This window comes from Penicillium daleae (assembly GCF_028827525.1).
Source record: "Penicillium daleae strain IBT 16125 chromosome Unknown utg000006l_segment0_segment0, whole genome shotgun sequence".
NCBI lineage: Eukaryota > Fungi > Ascomycota > Eurotiomycetes > Eurotiales > Aspergillaceae > Penicillium > Penicillium daleae.
The window spans coordinates 352,148-370,794 of record NW_026623154.1 but is presented as its reverse complement, the minus strand read 5'-3'; the positions used below and the strand labels follow the sequence as shown (position 1 = coordinate 370,794).

The 18,647-nt window shown below is 48.5% G+C and overlaps 6 protein-coding genes across 6 annotated transcripts; 4 read left to right on the top strand and 2 right to left on the bottom strand.

Moving 5' to 3' along the window:
- Positions 1-5,190: 5,190 nt before the first annotated feature.
- Positions 5,191-6,249, top strand: N7458_005949 (uncharacterized protein; the record flags this gene model as incomplete). Its single annotated transcript, XM_056909331.1, has 3 exons — positions 5,191-5,557; positions 5,610-5,798; positions 5,852-6,249. The coding sequence occupies 3 exons, from the start codon at positions 5,191-5,193 to the stop codon at positions 6,247-6,249; spliced, it is 954 nt and encodes a 317-aa protein (XP_056765035.1).
- A 633-nt stretch (positions 6,250-6,882) lies between these two features.
- N7458_005948 (uncharacterized protein) lies at positions 6,883-7,305 on the top strand (the record flags this gene model as incomplete). The annotated part of the gene is made up of 1 exon (XM_056909330.1): positions 6,883-7,305. One exon carries the CDS (start codon positions 6,883-6,885, stop codon positions 7,303-7,305), a length of 423 nt encoding a protein of 140 aa, XP_056765034.1.
- A 2,998-nt stretch (positions 7,306-10,303) lies between these two features.
- On the top strand, positions 10,304-11,075 carry N7458_005947 (uncharacterized protein; the record flags this gene model as incomplete). Its single annotated transcript, XM_056909329.1, has 3 exons — positions 10,304-10,360; positions 10,465-10,653; positions 10,725-11,075. The coding sequence occupies 3 exons, from the start codon at positions 10,304-10,306 to the stop codon at positions 11,073-11,075; spliced, it is 597 nt and encodes a 198-aa protein (XP_056765033.1).
- Positions 11,076-11,589: 514 nt separating this feature from the next.
- N7458_005946 (uncharacterized protein) lies at positions 11,590-12,714 on the bottom strand (the record flags this gene model as incomplete). Its single annotated transcript, XM_056909328.1, has 3 exons — positions 11,590-11,682; positions 11,739-11,923; positions 12,006-12,714. 3 exons carry the CDS (start codon positions 12,712-12,714, stop codon positions 11,590-11,592), a joined length of 987 nt encoding a protein of 328 aa, XP_056765032.1.
- Positions 12,715-14,198: 1,484 nt separating this feature from the next.
- N7458_005945 (uncharacterized protein) lies at positions 14,199-14,658 on the bottom strand (the record flags this gene model as incomplete). Its single annotated transcript, XM_056909327.1, has 2 exons — positions 14,199-14,600; positions 14,647-14,658. The coding sequence occupies 2 exons, from the start codon at positions 14,656-14,658 to the stop codon at positions 14,199-14,201; spliced, it is 414 nt and encodes a 137-aa protein (XP_056765031.1).
- Positions 14,659-17,277: 2,619 nt separating this feature from the next.
- Positions 17,278-17,713, top strand: N7458_005944 (uncharacterized protein; the record flags this gene model as incomplete). The annotated part of the gene is made up of 2 exons (XM_056909326.1): positions 17,278-17,654; positions 17,707-17,713. 2 exons carry the CDS (start codon positions 17,278-17,280, stop codon positions 17,711-17,713), a joined length of 384 nt encoding a protein of 127 aa, XP_056765030.1.
- Between the last annotated feature and the right edge of the window lie 934 nt (positions 17,714-18,647).

The window sequence follows — 18,647 nt, the reverse complement described above, 5'->3', positions numbered from 1 at the left end:
GCATTAGATCAGATTAGTGGTACAGATTGACGTTTATCGAAGAATCCGAAAGGTACGCAAGATGTCATGCGATCTTAGTTTTGTTGGTATTTAATTGAGTCCCATTGGCTGCAGAGTATTCAATCGCGGGCAACACAGACCAGCCTAAAAGTCTAGCCTGGGCGTATGCAGGCGCCACTCGTGGCGGAACCGGTATGGATCACCGGTCCAACGTGAATTGGTTCCTTTCATTCGTGGCGATCTTCGTGACAGGGCGTTGCTGTTCCCGACCTTCCTGTCTTACCGTTGGGTGTTTACAGTATTCCCAACTCGAATCATAGCGGTAGGAAACTGTCGAACGGGTGACCATGTCTAAGATACGGTTGATTTCGTTCTATTGGCGTCCTGCACACTGAGGAAGCTTCCTCACTTGGTGGACACTACCTGGACCAGTCGTACCGCTAGAAAATAGCTATTAGAAAGGACTCTCACTACTGGGCTCCATCGAGGCGTTGTATGGTATGAAACCCACTATCACTTGAAGAATACAGCAGGCGGTAAGAAACAGATGTTGTAGGACAAATGAGAATGTCTCCCCTCAAACCCGAAAATAACATTCGCCGTGACACTTTGGTATAGAGAACAGTTATGATATCTGTCACCACTTCCCAAGGACCTGGTCAAATATCCTCCAAAGCTTATCTGGCACTGGATGTCGTCGTCCGCGTTGGAGGGAAAACATCCCTAGTATTGCGTCATCTGGTGTAAATCAAATCAGTTCGGATCCATTTTATCTTGCTTCCTTGGGCCTGTACTCACACGATCGCCGTTGTTCTCCAGTGAGTGACTCTTCAGGATGAAACTCCTTGACCGGTTGACGAGCCCAAAGATCGGGAGCTCGCAGGTTTCGAGCGAGTGGTGAGCTGGGAATACGAGACGTATGCATTGGTCGTTGGCATCCTCCAGACTGAGCATTCCTGTAGCGGAGTCTTGCCCGTCTGGCAGAGATCGAACGCCGCCGGTAGATACCTCTTAAGAGCTGATTATATTTCCCACGTAGCGACTCGGGCCCGCGTTTAATACCAGTCTCGCGAAGATACTCTTTTGATTTCTTCTTCCACGAGAGGTGCTGGTGTTGAGATAGCCAGTCTCGAAGATCTTGCTCTTCTGATGGTGACCACGGGATGTAATTTGCTTTAGACATCACAAGAATGAGAGGAGCAACAAGCAGTCTGGGGTGGGAGGATACTGGTAAGCTGAGATTCACACAAACAAGACCATGATACGTATACATTGGCTTTCCACACTGTGCCGGAATGGCAATTAGGTGCATCTCGCTTCTGAAAACCATGCTCTTTCAGGAGGCGGGATCACTTTGCCATCTAGCAGGTGACTGGGAACGTTGATCGGCTAAAAGCCACGACATGCTAGATTGATCCTGGCTTGGCGATCGTGTGGAATTGTGATCGATGCCAATGTGCCCTAACCGCAACGTGTGTGCTCATCTCTTACTGCAGGTAGATAATCACGTTTATGGGAATCAGCTTTTGTGATCGAAACGATATTTGACAATACGGCTCTAGCAAATCAAATAGGCTGTGCCGCTCTTCTAACAAGCTAAGTACACTCGGTTGGGCCTAGCATGTTGGCCTGGTCTCATATGAAAGGAAGTGTAAGACACGTTTTTGTCAGGGCGGATTGCCACCGTACTTTGGCGCTCTCTGGCCTAGTCGTTTCGAGCCACTGATCACATTGGCCGTATCAAGCGCAGATATGAATAGGTGGTTCACCCGATCATACATCTTTCCTGTGACCTACGTCTCGTACCTCCCCTTGGGTATTGATCTGCGGGCCTAGTTTGCTCCTAAGGGGCCACGCACAGGAAGCTAGGCAGGGATATGGCCCTCGGATAGTGCCATTTCATTCGCTGCGTCCCAATTTGTACATCCCGCTCGGCTTTACATGGCGACCTGATGGTGCTATTCCGATCACAGCAAATCTGAGAGCTTATGTCCTCGAGATCGGCTCCGTTACCCGTATCAGTCTCTCGCGAGGAGGCCAACCGGGTGGAGTGCGCATGTTGAATAGGTCCAGAAAGCTAAAGCGTCACCAACGGAGTCGCCAACGGAGTCACCAACGGAGTCACCAACGGAGTCACCAACGGATTCACCAACGGCGCCTACAGGCAACACAATATTGGCTGCACACACCGAGCCTTTCTCTAAGGTTAGTCAGGATGCGATAGCACGATAGGTTGTGAAGCGCACATTCTGTTCTTGTTAGAGAAGGAATCGTCATCTTGATCAACAAACGCTTTACTTCCCTCGTCACAACACCGGAGATGTCCGAGAAGTTGGTTATACAGTACAGGCACTTTCTCATCTTAAAGTCGATTTCCGTTCCAGAAAGGAGAAATCTCTCAAGCAAATACATGCCCCTTGGTTGCCTGCAATATATATGCTATACATAGCAGCCACAACCTTCACGGATGAAGGAGTAGTCTATACCATGCTCCAACAAGCACAAATCTACGAACAACACGGAAGAACTAGTATAAATAAGGTACTTTGTCACCCCGTGACCGATGGCTAAGGTTGCCCTAGTTTCTCGAGCGCGCTTTTTCTTCGCCATTTGCGACTGCTTGCATACCGGATTTGAGGCACGTGACTAGATGAGAACATCGTCCGCCTACCATATCTTATTCGTAACCAATGGGGCTCTATGTTTTGCGCTTTTCCATAGCTATCGGTGCGCCTTGATCGATATTGCCCATGCAAAAGCAAATACTTGAAGCAAAATTACCAGGGCAAAGCAAGCTTGAGGCAAATCCTTATACTAGCTAAAGGAATCCCTGTCTATATCCTACCCTGTTCCGTGATCAAGGACATCCTGGGCATCCTGGCCCTGGGACGTCTCGTTTGAATTACCCCTTTGGATATATTTGACTGTGCTCGGGTTAGCGCGGTCACCTGGGGGGACTTGACCGGAAGTGATTGGCAGGGTGGGATCAGAGCCACGACTTCATTGGTCGTCAGTTCCACAAATTAATATCATTGGATAGTGCGCTTTTGGTTTCGAGCACCTCAATAGCCAACGGTCTCTCGATTCTAAAGACAGGAAGTATACTCGACAAGGCTGTGCCCCTCCACGGACGAAGCTCCATATGAAAAATTTCCGCAATTTGTAAACTATTGCCAAGAAGGTGGTTTCTCGTTCAAGGAGTATGCACCTGTTTCTGAGTGCATGGCGCACGTTTCGCGCACGCGCTTGACGGGTAGATCCCGGCACATCATCCGGTTACTGAGGTCAGTCCGATTGGTTGTCCTGGCTTTTTGCTTTAATCGGCTGGGCGTGAAACGGAATTTCTCCATGTGGTAAATTTGACTGTGCTCAAGTTAGCGCGATCGGCTAGCAAAGTCAAATTACAGCAAACCTTTGATCTCGGAACGGGTTTCTTCCGTGCTGCTTAGGTCGAACCAGTTAATACCAAGAGCGGAATGGGATCGTTAACCAAGCAACGAACATGGCAGGGGTATATTTCGGGCAAAGATTTGCCACTCAATACAACGTATCTGGAGCTATGGTAGATGTCACAATCATCCGAGCGAGGTAGAACAACTGTTAGCTAGCCTTGGCATGGTCTGGTTCTGTACAGCTTGTTTTCGAATCCTCCGCGTGATTCCTCAAATGGCCCTGTAAACGCCCACAAGTGGTTCTCTTTACCTGGAAGCTGTATCTCCATCACCAACAGCGCTAAATTGACCGTCAGTATTGGTCAACAGAGTTCCACCCCCATTATTGTCGCCTTATTTAGAAACGGCAATCATGGAGTTGGGATCGCCAGGGAAAATTTCTGAATTGGGATACGGCGAAGGTTACGGGATGGACCAGCCCGACCCCGTCCGTTCCAATAAAACTAATTTTGGCCTCCTTGGTAAGGTTGAACTAGCACCGCAGGAATAACAAAGCAATGATTCTGGAGTTCCCGTCAATATCGGTCCACGCAGGTGAATGTGGATTTAAAGGATTTAAAGTAGCATGGCTGGCATGGCCTGCGTGGGCCTCGCCTGCATGGCATGCATCAGGGGTGCGTCAGCGGAGACGCTGGGCTGTCCTGAAGCGCGTGCATTGTATCGTTTTGTCACGCTGAAATTTGCGCGGCTCGATTGGCCTAGAGCGTTCTTTTGTAAACAGGGGCTAATCGACTAAGGAAACCCCTCGGTTGGTCCAGGCGCCGATAACCCCGGAAATTTGTCTTTCGTCCTTGGCCAGGGATCAACCCTCGCGTGCACGGATGTGGATTGCCTTAGAAGCTCCAGCTATCCATTTTGAGGCTTGAGAGAAGACTCCTACCAGACTCGGCGTAGGCGGATTATTAGCCCCGGCTGAAAGCTTAATATCCACAATAGGCCTCCGATCCATGGTTCAAGGTTCGAAGCCATCGGTCTCGTCCGCGGTGGGTAAATGCTGCGTTCCATCCTTACCTATGTCTGGGAAATGGAGTAACCCGGCCGGCGCACACGTGCATATAGATCAGTCCGCCTCTGTTCTCGCTATGGGATAGGTATCCGGCCTTCCTAAGCACATAATCGCTTACAATTTTGACAATTGAAATGGTAATTCCTTGTATTACCCAGAAAGCGTCTGTTTCCTGAAATGGGGCCAAAATTGATGATCGGCACAAACCGGCCAATCGGAGGTGATCCTGTTCGCGCCGTTGGTGATTAGGTTGTGTGATCTCCGTCGTTCTTCTCGTGTGGCCCGAGGCAAATTCGCTCAAATCCTCAAAGAAAATATAGGAATAATTTCAATCGTATTGCGGCAAGATACCTCCCCGCCCTTGGCACACCTCCTGATTTAACTTATCCCTCCATAGCAAAGCTAGCAACCTTCACCAATCGCGCATTCCTGCGACCTGTGACTTGGCACGTTTTTCAGACTGCACTCTACTCCCACTGAAAGTTCCATCATTCATCTTTGTGCAAAGTGTCGCGGACATCTATTGCTCTGGTATCTCATAACCAGCAGGGCTTGACCAAAATGCCCCCTGACCCGAGTCAAGAACCCCAGCGTAGGGAGAGAGAAGCACTTCGCCCAAGCACCGGGGATTTACATGCTCGGTCATATCTTCGTCACTTGGTTCTGCCAGAAACAGCATTGCGTTCTACTCTTGAACTACTGCAGTCTTATCAAACCGTTCTGCAAGCAGACATGAACCTTGCGCGACTGTTTGAAGTTCCTCTTGCCAGCGATCTCAAAGCGGAAAGACTTCAGTCCCTATTCACAGAGAGCAATCCGCGTGCATCGGAGACCGACCAGGCCAGATGCACTATTCACTGGGCCGATGTTGTCCTATCCTCAACATATGAATCGGAGCAGCAGGCTGATGGCAACTACTATGTCCGGGTGGATAAGGGTAAAGTGGAGGTGTCAAAACAGGACCATGAGTTTATTACAACCGGTCTTCCACGGCAGATTGCTGACCCTTATTTATATCCTAGCGATGTCGCATCGGAAGTCAATATTGTCAAATTGACTCGATCTCAAATAGCGCCCTGGAGAGATCTCACCGAGCGATGTTCGTGCAGTCCACCTTCAGTCGACTACTCTGCTGACCTGTGCGAATTTAGTGAATCAAACAATCGATGACGTATTGATAGGGCTGTCTGGAAGGATGGAAAAATTGCAACAAAAGTACATAATGTTCGGGCTGCAGGGAAATATTTCGGGTGAATATACTCCAACCGGCTCGGGCGCAACCATTACATCCAAGAACCCGGATGGATCTCCCATGGCTAAGCAAGGCAGGAAAAGGAAAGGTAGACCTGACATTTATCAGATAGTTATGCAAAACCACTGATAACCTCTTCAGGCCAAAACCACTTCTGGACTCCCGAAGAGGCCAGGGGTTTGCCCGGCTGGTTTGAGCAACATCGGAACCTCTCCAAGAAAGAAATTCAGGAAAAATACTTTCTGTTCTCGGGCCTGGATCGAAGCTATGACTCATTGCAAGCCGAACTCTACAAACAAGGCTGTGGCTATTTATGCAATAAAAAGAATAGGCCTTCGCATGGAAGGCATGCCGCCACCGAGCTACTTCCTCCGGCTGTGAAACTTCCCGTCCCAGGAAAATCTACTGATCCTTCCAAACTCCCTGTGGCGTTGGGCATCATTTCTAAATCGCTTTGTTCACTCCAACAGAACTCTTCGGGAACTCAGACGATAGAGACTGAATTCGAGTTGAGGGCATCGCCATGGCGAGCGCCCTAAGAAGGCAGATCACAGGAAGGCAGATCGCAAGAAGGAGGATCATCATCAGAGAACGCAGACGGTGATCCCGAACCAGTCGCTGAACTGGATTGCCCGCGCTTGGCGGTTAACCGACTGGATGGCTGCGGGTCTAGATCTGTAGTTCAAGAGGTCTCCGTGGATTCGAACGAAACAGTTGATCAAAGAAAAGAGCCCCTTGCAGCACTCTCCCCAGATCTTCAGTCCTCGGTTGAGTGCCGTTCGGACATTGAATGTATTGATGGACTGCAAGACTCATGGTCAGGTGAGAATTCCCTTAATTATTTCTCATTACGTACTAGGTACCAGTTGGGTCGTACGAATGGCACGGAAAACTTTTGCTGATCTACTTCCAGGTATAGAGCCAGCGGACCGTTTTGTCTTGAGTTGCCAGTCATCCGTGCCATCAAACCTGGACGAGCCAATAAGAGTCCAACCAAGAATCTTACCGCTGGCTGAGTTTTCCGATGGAACCAACAAAGGAAGTGAGTATGTGCTGTTCTCGAAATGATCATCAAAATTCTAAGACTGTTTACAGTACCAGGGATCCCAGCAGTTAGTCCAAATTCTACCACGGACGTATTTTCCTGTGCTATTACGCGCCACATCCCGGCAATGACGGACCATGCGAACCGTACAGAGGCCTTCTCGAAAGAGAAGGCTCTGGGAGATGAGAAGGAAAGTAATGATGCAAATATTGGCTCGACCCTTTCCCAAGAGCTCAATCTTGAGTCTGCCAACTATATACCATTGACGGTTGCTACTGTGAGCTCAATATCCCAAGAGCAACAAAAAAGCGATTCTCAAACAGCTAGGCGGAACATCGGGGCACCGCAGGACACGGGCATTGTTGGCAAACAGGAACTTCCGACGAGCGATGCCCTCTCAAACAATCAAGTGGGGAAGCAGGATTTTATATCAAGAACACCCTTGTCCCCTTCTAGAGAAATGATGGGTGGTGATTGGGAATTTGTGGTCACAACTGAATCAGATTTGACAATTGGAACGCAAGCGAAGCCATCGTCTACCGACGGCTAGCAAAATGCACAGTCCGGTTCAGCACGGCAGCATTTTAGGGAGATCAATAACGACGGGGATGAGGTTGGTTCCTCGACTTCCGTGGAAAGACAGCCGGGAAACAATGTGCAAGACTCCAGCTACGCGGAACAGACACCACTCACTGATGACCTTACGTCGCAGTCCGCAGGTACGATATCGAGCGAGCATAGCATGGTTTCGCTGGCTGCTGAGTCTCAGCGGAGTGATTTACATGTCCATGAACATACAGTTTAGCTACAACCAAAGAGAAAGCGTGTATTCAGCCACAGGACCAAGACTGGCTGTATAACCTGTCGCTCTAGGAAAAAGAAGTGTGACGAGCAGAAGCCATCATGTATGTAAGCGCTTTTGCACGCAGAGTGAAGGATTATATACTCCGCAAGAGGCCATCGCTGACAGACAATCTCAGGTGTGAACTGTACGGGGGCTGGTTATAGATGTGAGGGTTACAAGAAATCGACATATTGGCAGAAACCCAAAGCTCCGTCTATGACCATATCAGGAGGGCTTCTTGAAAATAACACGGAGACCAGTGCCCACAATCGGGTTCTTCAAACCGCACGCAGCCCAGCACGTGGAATGGAATTAACTGCATTTCATCAAAGTCGCTCTCCAGGACAACAATCCATCCACAGGGGAAACTCAGGATTTGGAAGCACTGCATGGCTGCCGAACGACAACCGACCTATCCATGGAGAGCCTTCTTCGGTATGCCCTGTGGGCTCCTGTAATCAGCAACCTGTGTCAACTTACACGACTTCACCGCTGTCTCACCTAGTGGAAGGAAGATGGACAATTCCGTCGATCCACGAAGTCCTTCAAGGAACAGGTGGTGGGAGTGATATACCCTTTGTATCCCCCTCAAGCAGAGAATGAATGCAAATGAAAGGTTTTGTGGTCATCTAGGCCAAGGATTACTGTCATGTGTACAAGCATAGATGGACGTAAAAATATACATAGCAAAATGTTGAATAGACGAACGAGTAAGTTGGCGACACAGGATTGAACAGGAGTTCGGAAGGTGCCTTTGCCTAGAAAGCTGCTCGCGGTGAACGACCTAGTACTGTAGCATGGACTTCGAATCGGGTCCATCTTCGTCCATCAAAATCCCCCAACGGTTCCAGATCGTCCATTGACCGAGGGAATTGAAAGATCAAGCAGCCGCTATGGTGGTATTGGGAGAGAGAAGATCTTTATCCTCAGTAGGGGATGGATGCGCTGAGATCGAGAGGATATCCACCACCAATCCTAGAGATTGTGCTGAAAGAACTGGTAAGGAAAGAAGGGCACCAGGAAAAGAGAACTAAAGGAGAGTGTGCTCACCTGTGTGTTTTCGCCCCTTGTTATAGTATTACTTAAGTCGTCCTCAAGAGTTACAGTATCACCGATTGCCTAGAGGCCTGAATGTCTTAGGAAAGTAGCGAGTGTAAGGACTTCGTGAGGCCGCGGGATTTCTACGCTTTTAGAATGAAACTAGGAGTGGTTCTCCTCTTAACAGAGCATCGCATTCTCAGGAATTTATCCCGCATGCATTTGCATCAATCACAATCTCTCGTACACCGATTTCAGTAGGCACGTTAAATTCCAACGCAAGCAAGAGAGAGCCTTTGCTGGCCTTTACGGCCATTGGCCCACTTAGAATACATGCTCAGTGGCGCCATTGACCGCAGCAAATAGGTTGTATGAGCTTCCAATCAAACCCGGAATGGCCAAGCGTCGGCACATTTCTGTTTCTCTCTGTTTATTCATGTGGTCTGCGCTGGCCTTCGTCAGCATTCTGGCTTCTCCGAGCGAGTTACGAAAAGATAACGTCCATGAACCCACCCTAGTATAGAGTATCGCACTACAATTTCAAAATTCCAATTCATCGTACTCCTCACGCTCTGATACCGAACCCTACTATCGCGGTCTGGGCCAACCGCTCACCGAACCAGGCTTCTATTCGGCCCGAGTAGGCCGGGGGCGAAGCCTGCGTAGCCAGTCCTGGCGGATGGCTTCTTTCTTTGCGGTATCGTCCTGGTCCGGACCACCACAGCGCGCGTCTCGCCCCGCGGTACTCCGCTTTGCCCTCCCTGTATCGTTCAACCCTCCGTACCGTCCCTGTCGAAGACGGAGCGTGATACGAGTGCGTTGGCAGGGTGGACTGCTTAATTGCTCAACCGCCGTTGCTTTGGCCTGGTAGCGGGTAATCTTTCTCTTCTTCGGCGGAGGCTGATTGAGACTCGCTGTCTCCGCATCGCGTTGGACCGGGCGTCTTCGCTTGTGCGTTATGGCACTGTCAAAAGAAAAATCAGGTTGCCTTTAATGACTTTGGATAGACAGCCTAGCTAGCAATGGAGTATTTATAATGTCGCAGAGACGTTCCACACGACGAGAAATACATACCCTACCCTAGCTCTGAGGGCAAAGCCCTCACTTCACTGGTGTATCCGTCCAATCTGATGTAGATTACCTTAGTCTCTCCTTCGTGAGGGTACGCGCATAAGAGCCGCTAGTAGTGAGCGTCTTGACTTAGCCGACAGTGATATGGTTTCCTGCAACGCTGTCAGGTTATGACTGGGGATGGTCCTCGAGAACAAGTGGCTTGGCACATGCCTCGAATCGACGCCAAGACACCGACAGTGTTTCCGCCTAACTCACGTCCCTGGACTGTGCAAAAAGCCTGACATCTTGCTGAGGCTCCCTCGTTGCCGATATGTGTCCCAATTCCCACAGTCCGTCCATGTCAGAATTGGTATGGAATCAACCACGCTCCTGTTGAACAATGCACTGCTAAGTTTTGAACGGACCCTTCCGATGCTGGCTTCGCCCTGGAAGCCTGGCCGTTCAATTCAGCACAGGCGTGTAAAAAATCACCACTCCCGCATTTTTGATATTTCAGAGTCCGTCGGCCACACTTGTCCTGCAAAAGGTCAGTCCCTGCCTAGACACCAGAAACCCGGTCGACCCAAGTGCGACACCATGACATTATCCAGTAATGAAAAGCGCGCCTAGCGGAGACAAGACTGCCGTGAGGCTTTGGCAGCTCATATCTGTAAGGAATATCGTGCTAGTATCATAGAACGCATTAGGCGTTGACAGCCTCTGGCAGACGAACGACTGGGACTCAAAGTTCCCGCACACCAGGTCCGCCTGTAGCCTTGTCCCGAAGACGGCTATGCGTGGTCTGTCGCGGAAGGATACGAACATCTGCTGGCAACAAACCTGGGCACTGGATCCGTCGGCAAATACAATAGCATCATCAACAACCTAGGTCGCTCAATCGAGGCCGTCGACCCGGAGACCCTGCCAGGCTGCACCATCCAGAACTCGAATCTGGGCAGAAATGTACGTCTGCGTGATGGGAGAATTCCGCCAATGTTCCGGGCAATTCGCTAATGTTGAAATCACTGTGGCAGAGTCCAGTTTCACGGGTTGAGAACGGATCCTTCACGGCCACTATCCGACGGCTAGACAGTAAGAACGAGGAGCTCGCCGATGAGCTGGACCGGGCGTGGTCACGTTCCGATGCATTGCGGGCGAAGGTTGAGGAATGGGAAGCGTGGGCAGAAGCCATGGAACGGCAGCTAACAGAAAGCCAAAACCTGGTGGCTCAGCTTGACGAAGAGCTGCGACACGTGGAGGGAGGAATGGCCGAGGCGGTGAAGCTGCTACAGAGTTTCCGGCCCCAGGAGGAGGTGCAGTCACGTGGGAGTGAAGACTGGTATCAAGACGCGACACGGTCACCTAGTCTGAGTCAGGAAGAATGACCAGTTTCCAATTCCAGTCGCGTACGTCCAGCGTGTAATTTCGTAGTAAAGCAAAGCTTTTGATTTGAACTGCGCCAACACCAGCCGGCGCAACGGTCTGATTGATGAGCGACAAGATGGATCGAAGGGCAAATACCCTAATATGCCAAACTTAGTTTTCTGCTGAGAGACCTCCAGAATATAAGATTCCGTTGCCGCGGGTCGTAGTAGTAGAAATAGATAATAAACAACGCCGCGGAGAACGAGCGCGAATTGTCAGACGTATGAATTAACCTCCATAATCCGCGCATTTCTACGCGCAGGGGCAGCAGATGGAAAGATTATGCCGGAGGCTAGAGAAAAGCGGTATGCGGATTAAAGTACATGTTCCAAATACTGCTGAACAGCCACTGTAGAACTATAGAGTGTAGAGTAGATACCATCATTTTCATACTCGCATCCATTCCGTCCTGATTCGGCTGCCATCAAACAAACCAATTGGTACCGTGTACCACACGTATCAATCATGAGCCCACTAGAAAAATTTGACATCGTAGTGGCTGATTTTACTGACGACGTTGACCAGCATCTTGAGCTCCCCGCCTTTCATTTGGGTAAAGAGATCATCCTAGGTCAAGTCAGTTTCGCTCCACCTGTTTTTCGCTCTTCGGCAGCTGGACTTACCCGCCATACATCATCTAAAGGCGTGGTCATCAATCGTGTTGCCAGTTCCTCAGCCTGAGGGCTCCATGGTTCGAGTGGACTCATTTGCTTTCGAAGCCCGTTGATGATATCTGATAATGCAAACAGCTTCAGCGTATCAGCATTCATGTCTGCTGCGTGGATTTCGCAACTGCGTTCCACGCCCGCTGAGATGCAGGGAACGATCCGACATTAGTACAAGGCCCATCCCGAGGTAAAATGAGTTCCAGCAAGTGGAGTGGCACCTACTAATTCTCACGCTCCCAGAATCGGTGAGAAAAATTGACTCGTACGTGAGGGAGGCAAGGGCACGGTTTGAGTCCCGTAAGTATCGGATTCCCTGGATAATCTGAAATGTGGTGAGCTGCGGCGCTAAAAGCACTAAAGTCTCAAGGCAAGAAAGGGGGAATTCAAAACTAACTGGCCACACTATAGACACAAGCTCTGCTTCCCGGATTGCGTACTTGGACCCAATGACCTGGGCCAAAGACAGCTCCACGGGCTCCCAAACCAAGAATGCCGACCCTTCATAATGGTAGCAGCACAGAAGGCGAAGGAAACTGGGATGGGAAAGGCGGCAGATGGTATCGTGGACCGACTCCGTCGCCACGTTCCTCTCCAGCTGCTCGATGTGAACCAGCTCTTCTTTGTTCTGACGGTGTCTGGCAAGAAAAGTGTGCCGTTTAGGGAAAATCGAGATACTCTTTTCGTAATCGGCCCAGGGGTCTTCATTCAATACAGGAACCTCAAAAGAGCGTGTCCGCTTGTTCCCGCTACCCCAACGGTAGGATCTCCGCAGAACTGATGGAACTGTTGAGCCATCTCCGTCATCTGCTCTCTTGACTTGTTGAGGAGGGTTGCTCCTGGGAGCGTGAGTCCCTAGAGTGTCGGCCAACTTGGGTGTTGCAGGGAAGAAATATGTTGGCGGTCGCTCAGGCTGACGGTTATTCGAAGCCATTTCGTCAGTGAGGGTGAGGTGAGTTATTGTGTTCCGTGATTTGTCACGGCTGTAGTTTATAACTGACTGTCTTGTTACGTCTAAGAGGTCCATCTGTCTACCTGGGTCGAAGAGAGTGAGGATAAACGGGCTGTTCGGTCTTTGGCGCACCCATTCTCAGCGCTGCAGGTACGAGTAAATTGATTCGAAATACCTGAACAATGACAGAGCCGCGGGTAAATACAGAACAACTATCATTCATTGCTTTCGCGTGCTTCTCGCACCTGATGGGCTGGATTCGTGCTTTGCGTGTCAAGTGAGTATTGGACGCGAATTTTGAACATGGACGTTCTGCTTGTGTTTCTGAACAAAATATGTGACAATTTGCAGGTCCTCGAGAAATCTAATGATTCCCAGGAGATTGTTTTCATTTTCTTTATTACTAGGAATAATGAACGCTTCGGAGTCAGCCCAACTGAGCAGAATCAGTCTGCCGCTCCTTGCTGTCCTGAGAGCTGCTCTTCCTTTCTGTTCGAACTCATGCCTCCTGGGATATCAAAAGCTTACATATCTAGACACAGGGAATGTATTGCTTGTTTTAAGGCCTACACTCACATATTCCTTTTCGACGGCTCTTGTCAATCAAGTATGGATTCCCCTCTGTACAACTACCAATGTCACCCCTTTATGACGCTCGAGCATTGTGTATAGGCACCCGAGATGGTAGCCCCTGTGAACGAGTCGCCCGGAAGTACGGCCGATCACAAGCACTCCTTAAACTTGACACCTGCAGCGGGTCTCTTTCTGAGCACTCCTACCAAATGCTGGCGAAATGCATATTGTGTGAAAGATGCCAGCAGCAAACTGACCAGGCTCGGCGGTGGTTAGATACACAGGCATCGCTCCTAGGCAAAAAGAAAACACTCTACAATAATGAAGAATGGGTCACTGCAAGATTCAATGAGGTCGTACGGGGCTGACCTTGGCCGATCATTAATGCAGGCTGAGTTGTGACCCAGACGGTTCCACATGGCCTGAGTCTAGAGAGTGGGGGTGCAGCGCTTCGGGTTAGACAATAAGATCATATCAGCCTTGCACAAGAAGCAGATGAGGAATCTTCTGCACAGTTTCTTTGCCAGGTAGGTTGCCACAGTCTAGTAATTAATGGGGTATCAAAGACTTTCATTTCACTCTGTATCTTAGGAATGTAGACTGGTTACTGTTCGTCGGAGATCAATTGGCCATCCTCCTACTATAGTATAGTATTTCTCATAATTTGGTTCCTGTGCTCAACTACTGTACCGGCACTAAACTTCGCATACCGCGGCAGACAAGACACCTGTCCAAGGTCGAATCTACTCTTAATGAGTCTCGGAATGACCTTGAACTCGGCCTGAGGAAGAACGATTCATACAGTGCCTGACCATCTTATTCTCCGTATATGAATGAACCTGACTACAGTAACAGCCAATAGTGCCACTTTTTCATCAGGAAGTCTTCGTTTTCTATCCCAGTGCGATGACACCAGCCGGCTGCTCGGCCTCGCCTTGCCTGTCACTTTTGCTACCCTGATCCACATCAGGCTCGTCCCCTCGAGTCTCAGCTTGTTTGAGAAGAATATTGAACATTGCTTCAAACGAATTGCAGTCTTTATCGTCCAGTCGGCCCTGCTGTTTCAGGAGGTAGTCCGTCACAGTCCCGAGCCTTCGATTTACGTCGCAGAGAAGTTCGGCCATTTTCACGGTCTCTTCCAGATCATTTCTCGTCCTCTCCAGGTCAATTCTTGTTCTTTCCAGGGCATCGCGTGTCTTGGAGAGCTCCCGCTTGTATTCAGAGACGATACGTTCGGTCTGGCGTTCGGTTTGAGTTGTGCGTGCGTACATCGACGCAATGGTTCGAAGGATCTCCTAAGGTCAATTAGCAGACGCTCTCAAGGTATCTAATAAGCCTTACCTCGGTGTCCATAATGGCTTGTAGCGGATATCTGTACAAGGAATGGTGGTATACCAGCACCAGTACGAGGGATCTTCACGGGGCACCAGTGCTCGATGTCAACCGTGCCAGATATATAGACTTATCTATCGCAGTCTAAGACTCGGCGCCTCTGTCGACGAGATGTGGGCGCTCGTTGATATGTGCTAATTGATTTAATCGTTGTAACCGGGTAAGAGGCATTACGAACATGGTAAATCAAGGCTGGCCATGACCATCTTTCACAGATCGTGTAAGCAGTTCCACAAGAATAAATCTTTATAATATCTATCAAGTAGGGATCACCATGCAAAGGGATAGAGGTAGCTGATCTGAGGTTGGGGCATTAATATGGAGTATGAAAGAATAATTTTGAGTATTGTATGGCCACCAGCATTCCTGGAGAGTTAGAAGTGAACGGAATTCAGGGCAATTGCGGAACAAACAGATTTGTGCTTAGATGATTGCCGGACACAGAAATGTGGCTGCTCGTGTGAAGTTCACAAACAGCCGGAGAGTGAGATCAGCTTGCTCCCCATTGTGAACATCAGCCAGGTCCTAGAGGTCACATTCACATTACACGTCATTATTTACCCTCAATAAAATTCGATTCACAAGGAAGTGTGCAGACTACTATTGTTTAACTTTGGTCACATATCTTCGGGTTGTTGATCGATCTGCTTTTATAAATATTCAATCTCCTGTAGCCCATTCCAGGTCAATACACTTGGAACATGGAAGGCCACTGGAGCATTCCGACGTACTCGTTGGATGAGTGTCTAACATAGATATTCATGGTTGACTAGGAAACATCAAGTCTCTTGTCACTATGGATGATGGATGCATTTCCGCAATCTCTATCCAACGGCCCGGAATGTGAATTAAGGCAGGCCTCAGGTCTGGTTGATCCGAGACTCCATCTATGTGGTTGTGGGATGCTCTTGCTGCTCATCTGGTTCATTTTTCGATGCTCATCACCGACCTTAGATGCCTACATCGCAATATTTTGTCTGATATGCAACCTGATTTGCTTCTTGTTTTCCGCATTTTGTCACTGGGTGTTCAACTCTATGGGAAGAAACTCCAGCGGCTACTTTCGACTGGACTACGTGGGAATCATTTTGCACATCTGGGCGACCTCCGTTTCAGTCTTACTTCTGGAGATTGACAATGATAGGATAAGCAGATACGGTATTTCTGGGCTTTCACTGGTCAGCCTTACTGCGGCAGTCTGCTTATTATTTTTATCCTTGGAAAAGAGGGTCCGAGTTGCAGTTATTGGTGGGACAGGTAGTCATGCTTTCCTAGTGGTTCTGTTACTTGTCACAGCTTCTTCAGGCCCCTCCCGACTGAATGCATCTTATTCTGCGATGGTCGTCATAAATGGCGTTGGAGGATGGTATTACCTTCGACAGAGTGACAAACCCGCCCAGTCTGGCCTTTCCGGTCCTTCTACAGCTAAAGGGCACACAATAATGCACATTTGCTCTGTGTTCGCGTCTATGCTATATGGTATTGCTCTCGTTCAATTTGTCTGCGCATCGTGATTATTGCGTTATTGGGATCCAGGGATTAATTTGTTGCCGTGGCAAGATGTGATGAACGAATTGGCAAACGACATCAGTTCTGTGTAAAAACTCTGATCCTTGAAAATGCCCCTAGTAATTCCAAGCGCTAGGAGAAGATGGTGGATTTTTCCGAAATGGTCGAAATTTGCTTCATCCCGGAACATCCTGTACTATATACAGTATTGTAATTCATTAAGCAACAACATAGCGAGGACAGTCTAATTAGATATTGATGAGATAACTCCAAGGAAAAGGGAATGGTCTCATCTTTTTTACATTCTACTATTGACATGTTTACCCGCCAGGAAAGATCATTCTTTTGTCCCACGGCAAACATATTTGTGCCCTTAAATCACCATCTCATAATTTTACATTTGCTCACACTCGAATGGTTACATTTGATCTGTTATAAAATAATGATACAGTAATATAAACAGTCACAGATAGAACCATAAAGTTAATCAACGTTGCTTACCCAGCTGTACAAAAGAATGGGCACCGCGTTTTACCTGGAAATAATCGCATTCACTACGTAGTTTGTGACACTTTTTGGACACTTTGTGCCCTCGCCGTTTCGGGGAAATAGTCTACTGCAGCCTCATTTGAATGGTGTATTTGTTCTCAGTTCAAGTGGAGGGGGGTAAGATTTGGCTTATTGTTTCTCGGAATTAACTGATCGTACTTCCTTGCAACACATTTTTGTCGCAGGCAGTGCGGCGGAACCGGAACAGCATACCAGTTTCCAGCTTGTCGACATTTATATTGTACAACCATAGGCAGTACTAAAAACCCATCTAGATATTGGTTCAACACTTCAGCAATTGTTCAGGGTTAGGACTGGCATCAACGTCGAAACGGGGTCTGTCAATCAATTTGGTAGACCTAAATCAAACAGTCAGAACAATTTCCCTAGTTGTTCGGCATGAAGCGGGCATTAGATAATGCGAATCCAGAAGGATTAAAGCTCAACAAAGCCTATATACCTGTCCTCTATCTGTTGTCATAAACCAGTCAGCTTATAACAACCGGGATCAAGATTATCACCATGCACTCGCGCAATGTAACAGCATGGCCTAAATGGGAAGAAGATAAACTTCTTCCCTGGTTAGAGGCCAACCGCAAACTGTCGTGGACCGCTCGCTCTGATGCCTATTTGGAGCAAGTTGGGGTGAAGCGCTCTGTTGAGTCCTTACGAGGAAAGAAATATTATATCCTACGAAAATGTCGCGATGGTCGTGTCAGATCGTCGCAGCAGGCGACCACCTCAAAGGGCCGGGCCACCAGAAACACAAAATGGGGTCTTTCAAGTAATGATTCTATCAGTGACAGAAATGTTAGACGATGGATCCATGGCATTCCTGAGGTTGCACCAGATTGCGTCAAGAATCAAGAACTAACCATCGGCCGAAACATCGTCATGTGGTATGAGAAAATCTTCACTTTTTCTTTTGGTAAAGGCTTATTATTTTTGCAGCTCATGAATCAAATTCACAAAGTTATGATAGAAGAGAAAATCGATCATTTTCCAGGCTTTGGAACTATGTGCACTGGGTCTGTGAGCAAAGATGGCTTATTTAATGCGATCAATAATGTTAGCCAATGACTGAATTTTCCTGCTCTCTTCGGGCGATGGAAAGCTAAAGCATTTCAAAGTCTTTGAATACTATTAAACATGGGATTTCATCATAAAGTTGATGTAAGAATATATATAGTCTTACTCAATCAGAATACAGCACAAAAAAGATAACATGCTCTTGGAGATAACATGTCTCGTGCCCATAGCGAGGCAGTCTTTTGGAATAGCCAAAGGCTCAACCATCCAAAGCATGGAATAATGCTACCCGTTTTTGCTATGAAATGCTTGAGGTTCTACCCTCCTTTTAGATCGGGTCAATTCATGTAATTGCTCCTTAATTTCTTTCTCAGACAGGTTCCGATGTTGCTCGAACCAGCCGGGCAAGTCCCTGGCCTCGTCACGGCCTGCCGTGGCCTAATTGCCGCTCTCACTATTAGGCTGCCCTCGTGACGCGCGACTGCGAAACCGTTGTGACGCCTCGGCGAAGTCCAACACGGCCTGGACCGTCATCGCCCTGGAGACGATTGTTATACCTCCGGGATCAGAACGAAAAGCTCTATACTGATCAATTCATCGGCCATATGATTCATTACGTGGGGCAGTACCAGTGACTTTGTTCTTGCTAGGTTTAGATGCTGAAACGAATAAACGCAATACCATTGCCCTCTTACTTTGGATTCCCGAAAGAGTGCTCTAACGTCCGTATTTGCTATCAGTGGGTCGCAAAGAATGAATACACGCAGTAACGGTTGCCGTCAAGTTCGAACTCTTTTGGTCAGTCGCTCCGATCGCCCGAGCCCAGAACGGACAAACACATACATACAAACAACGAAGCTTGA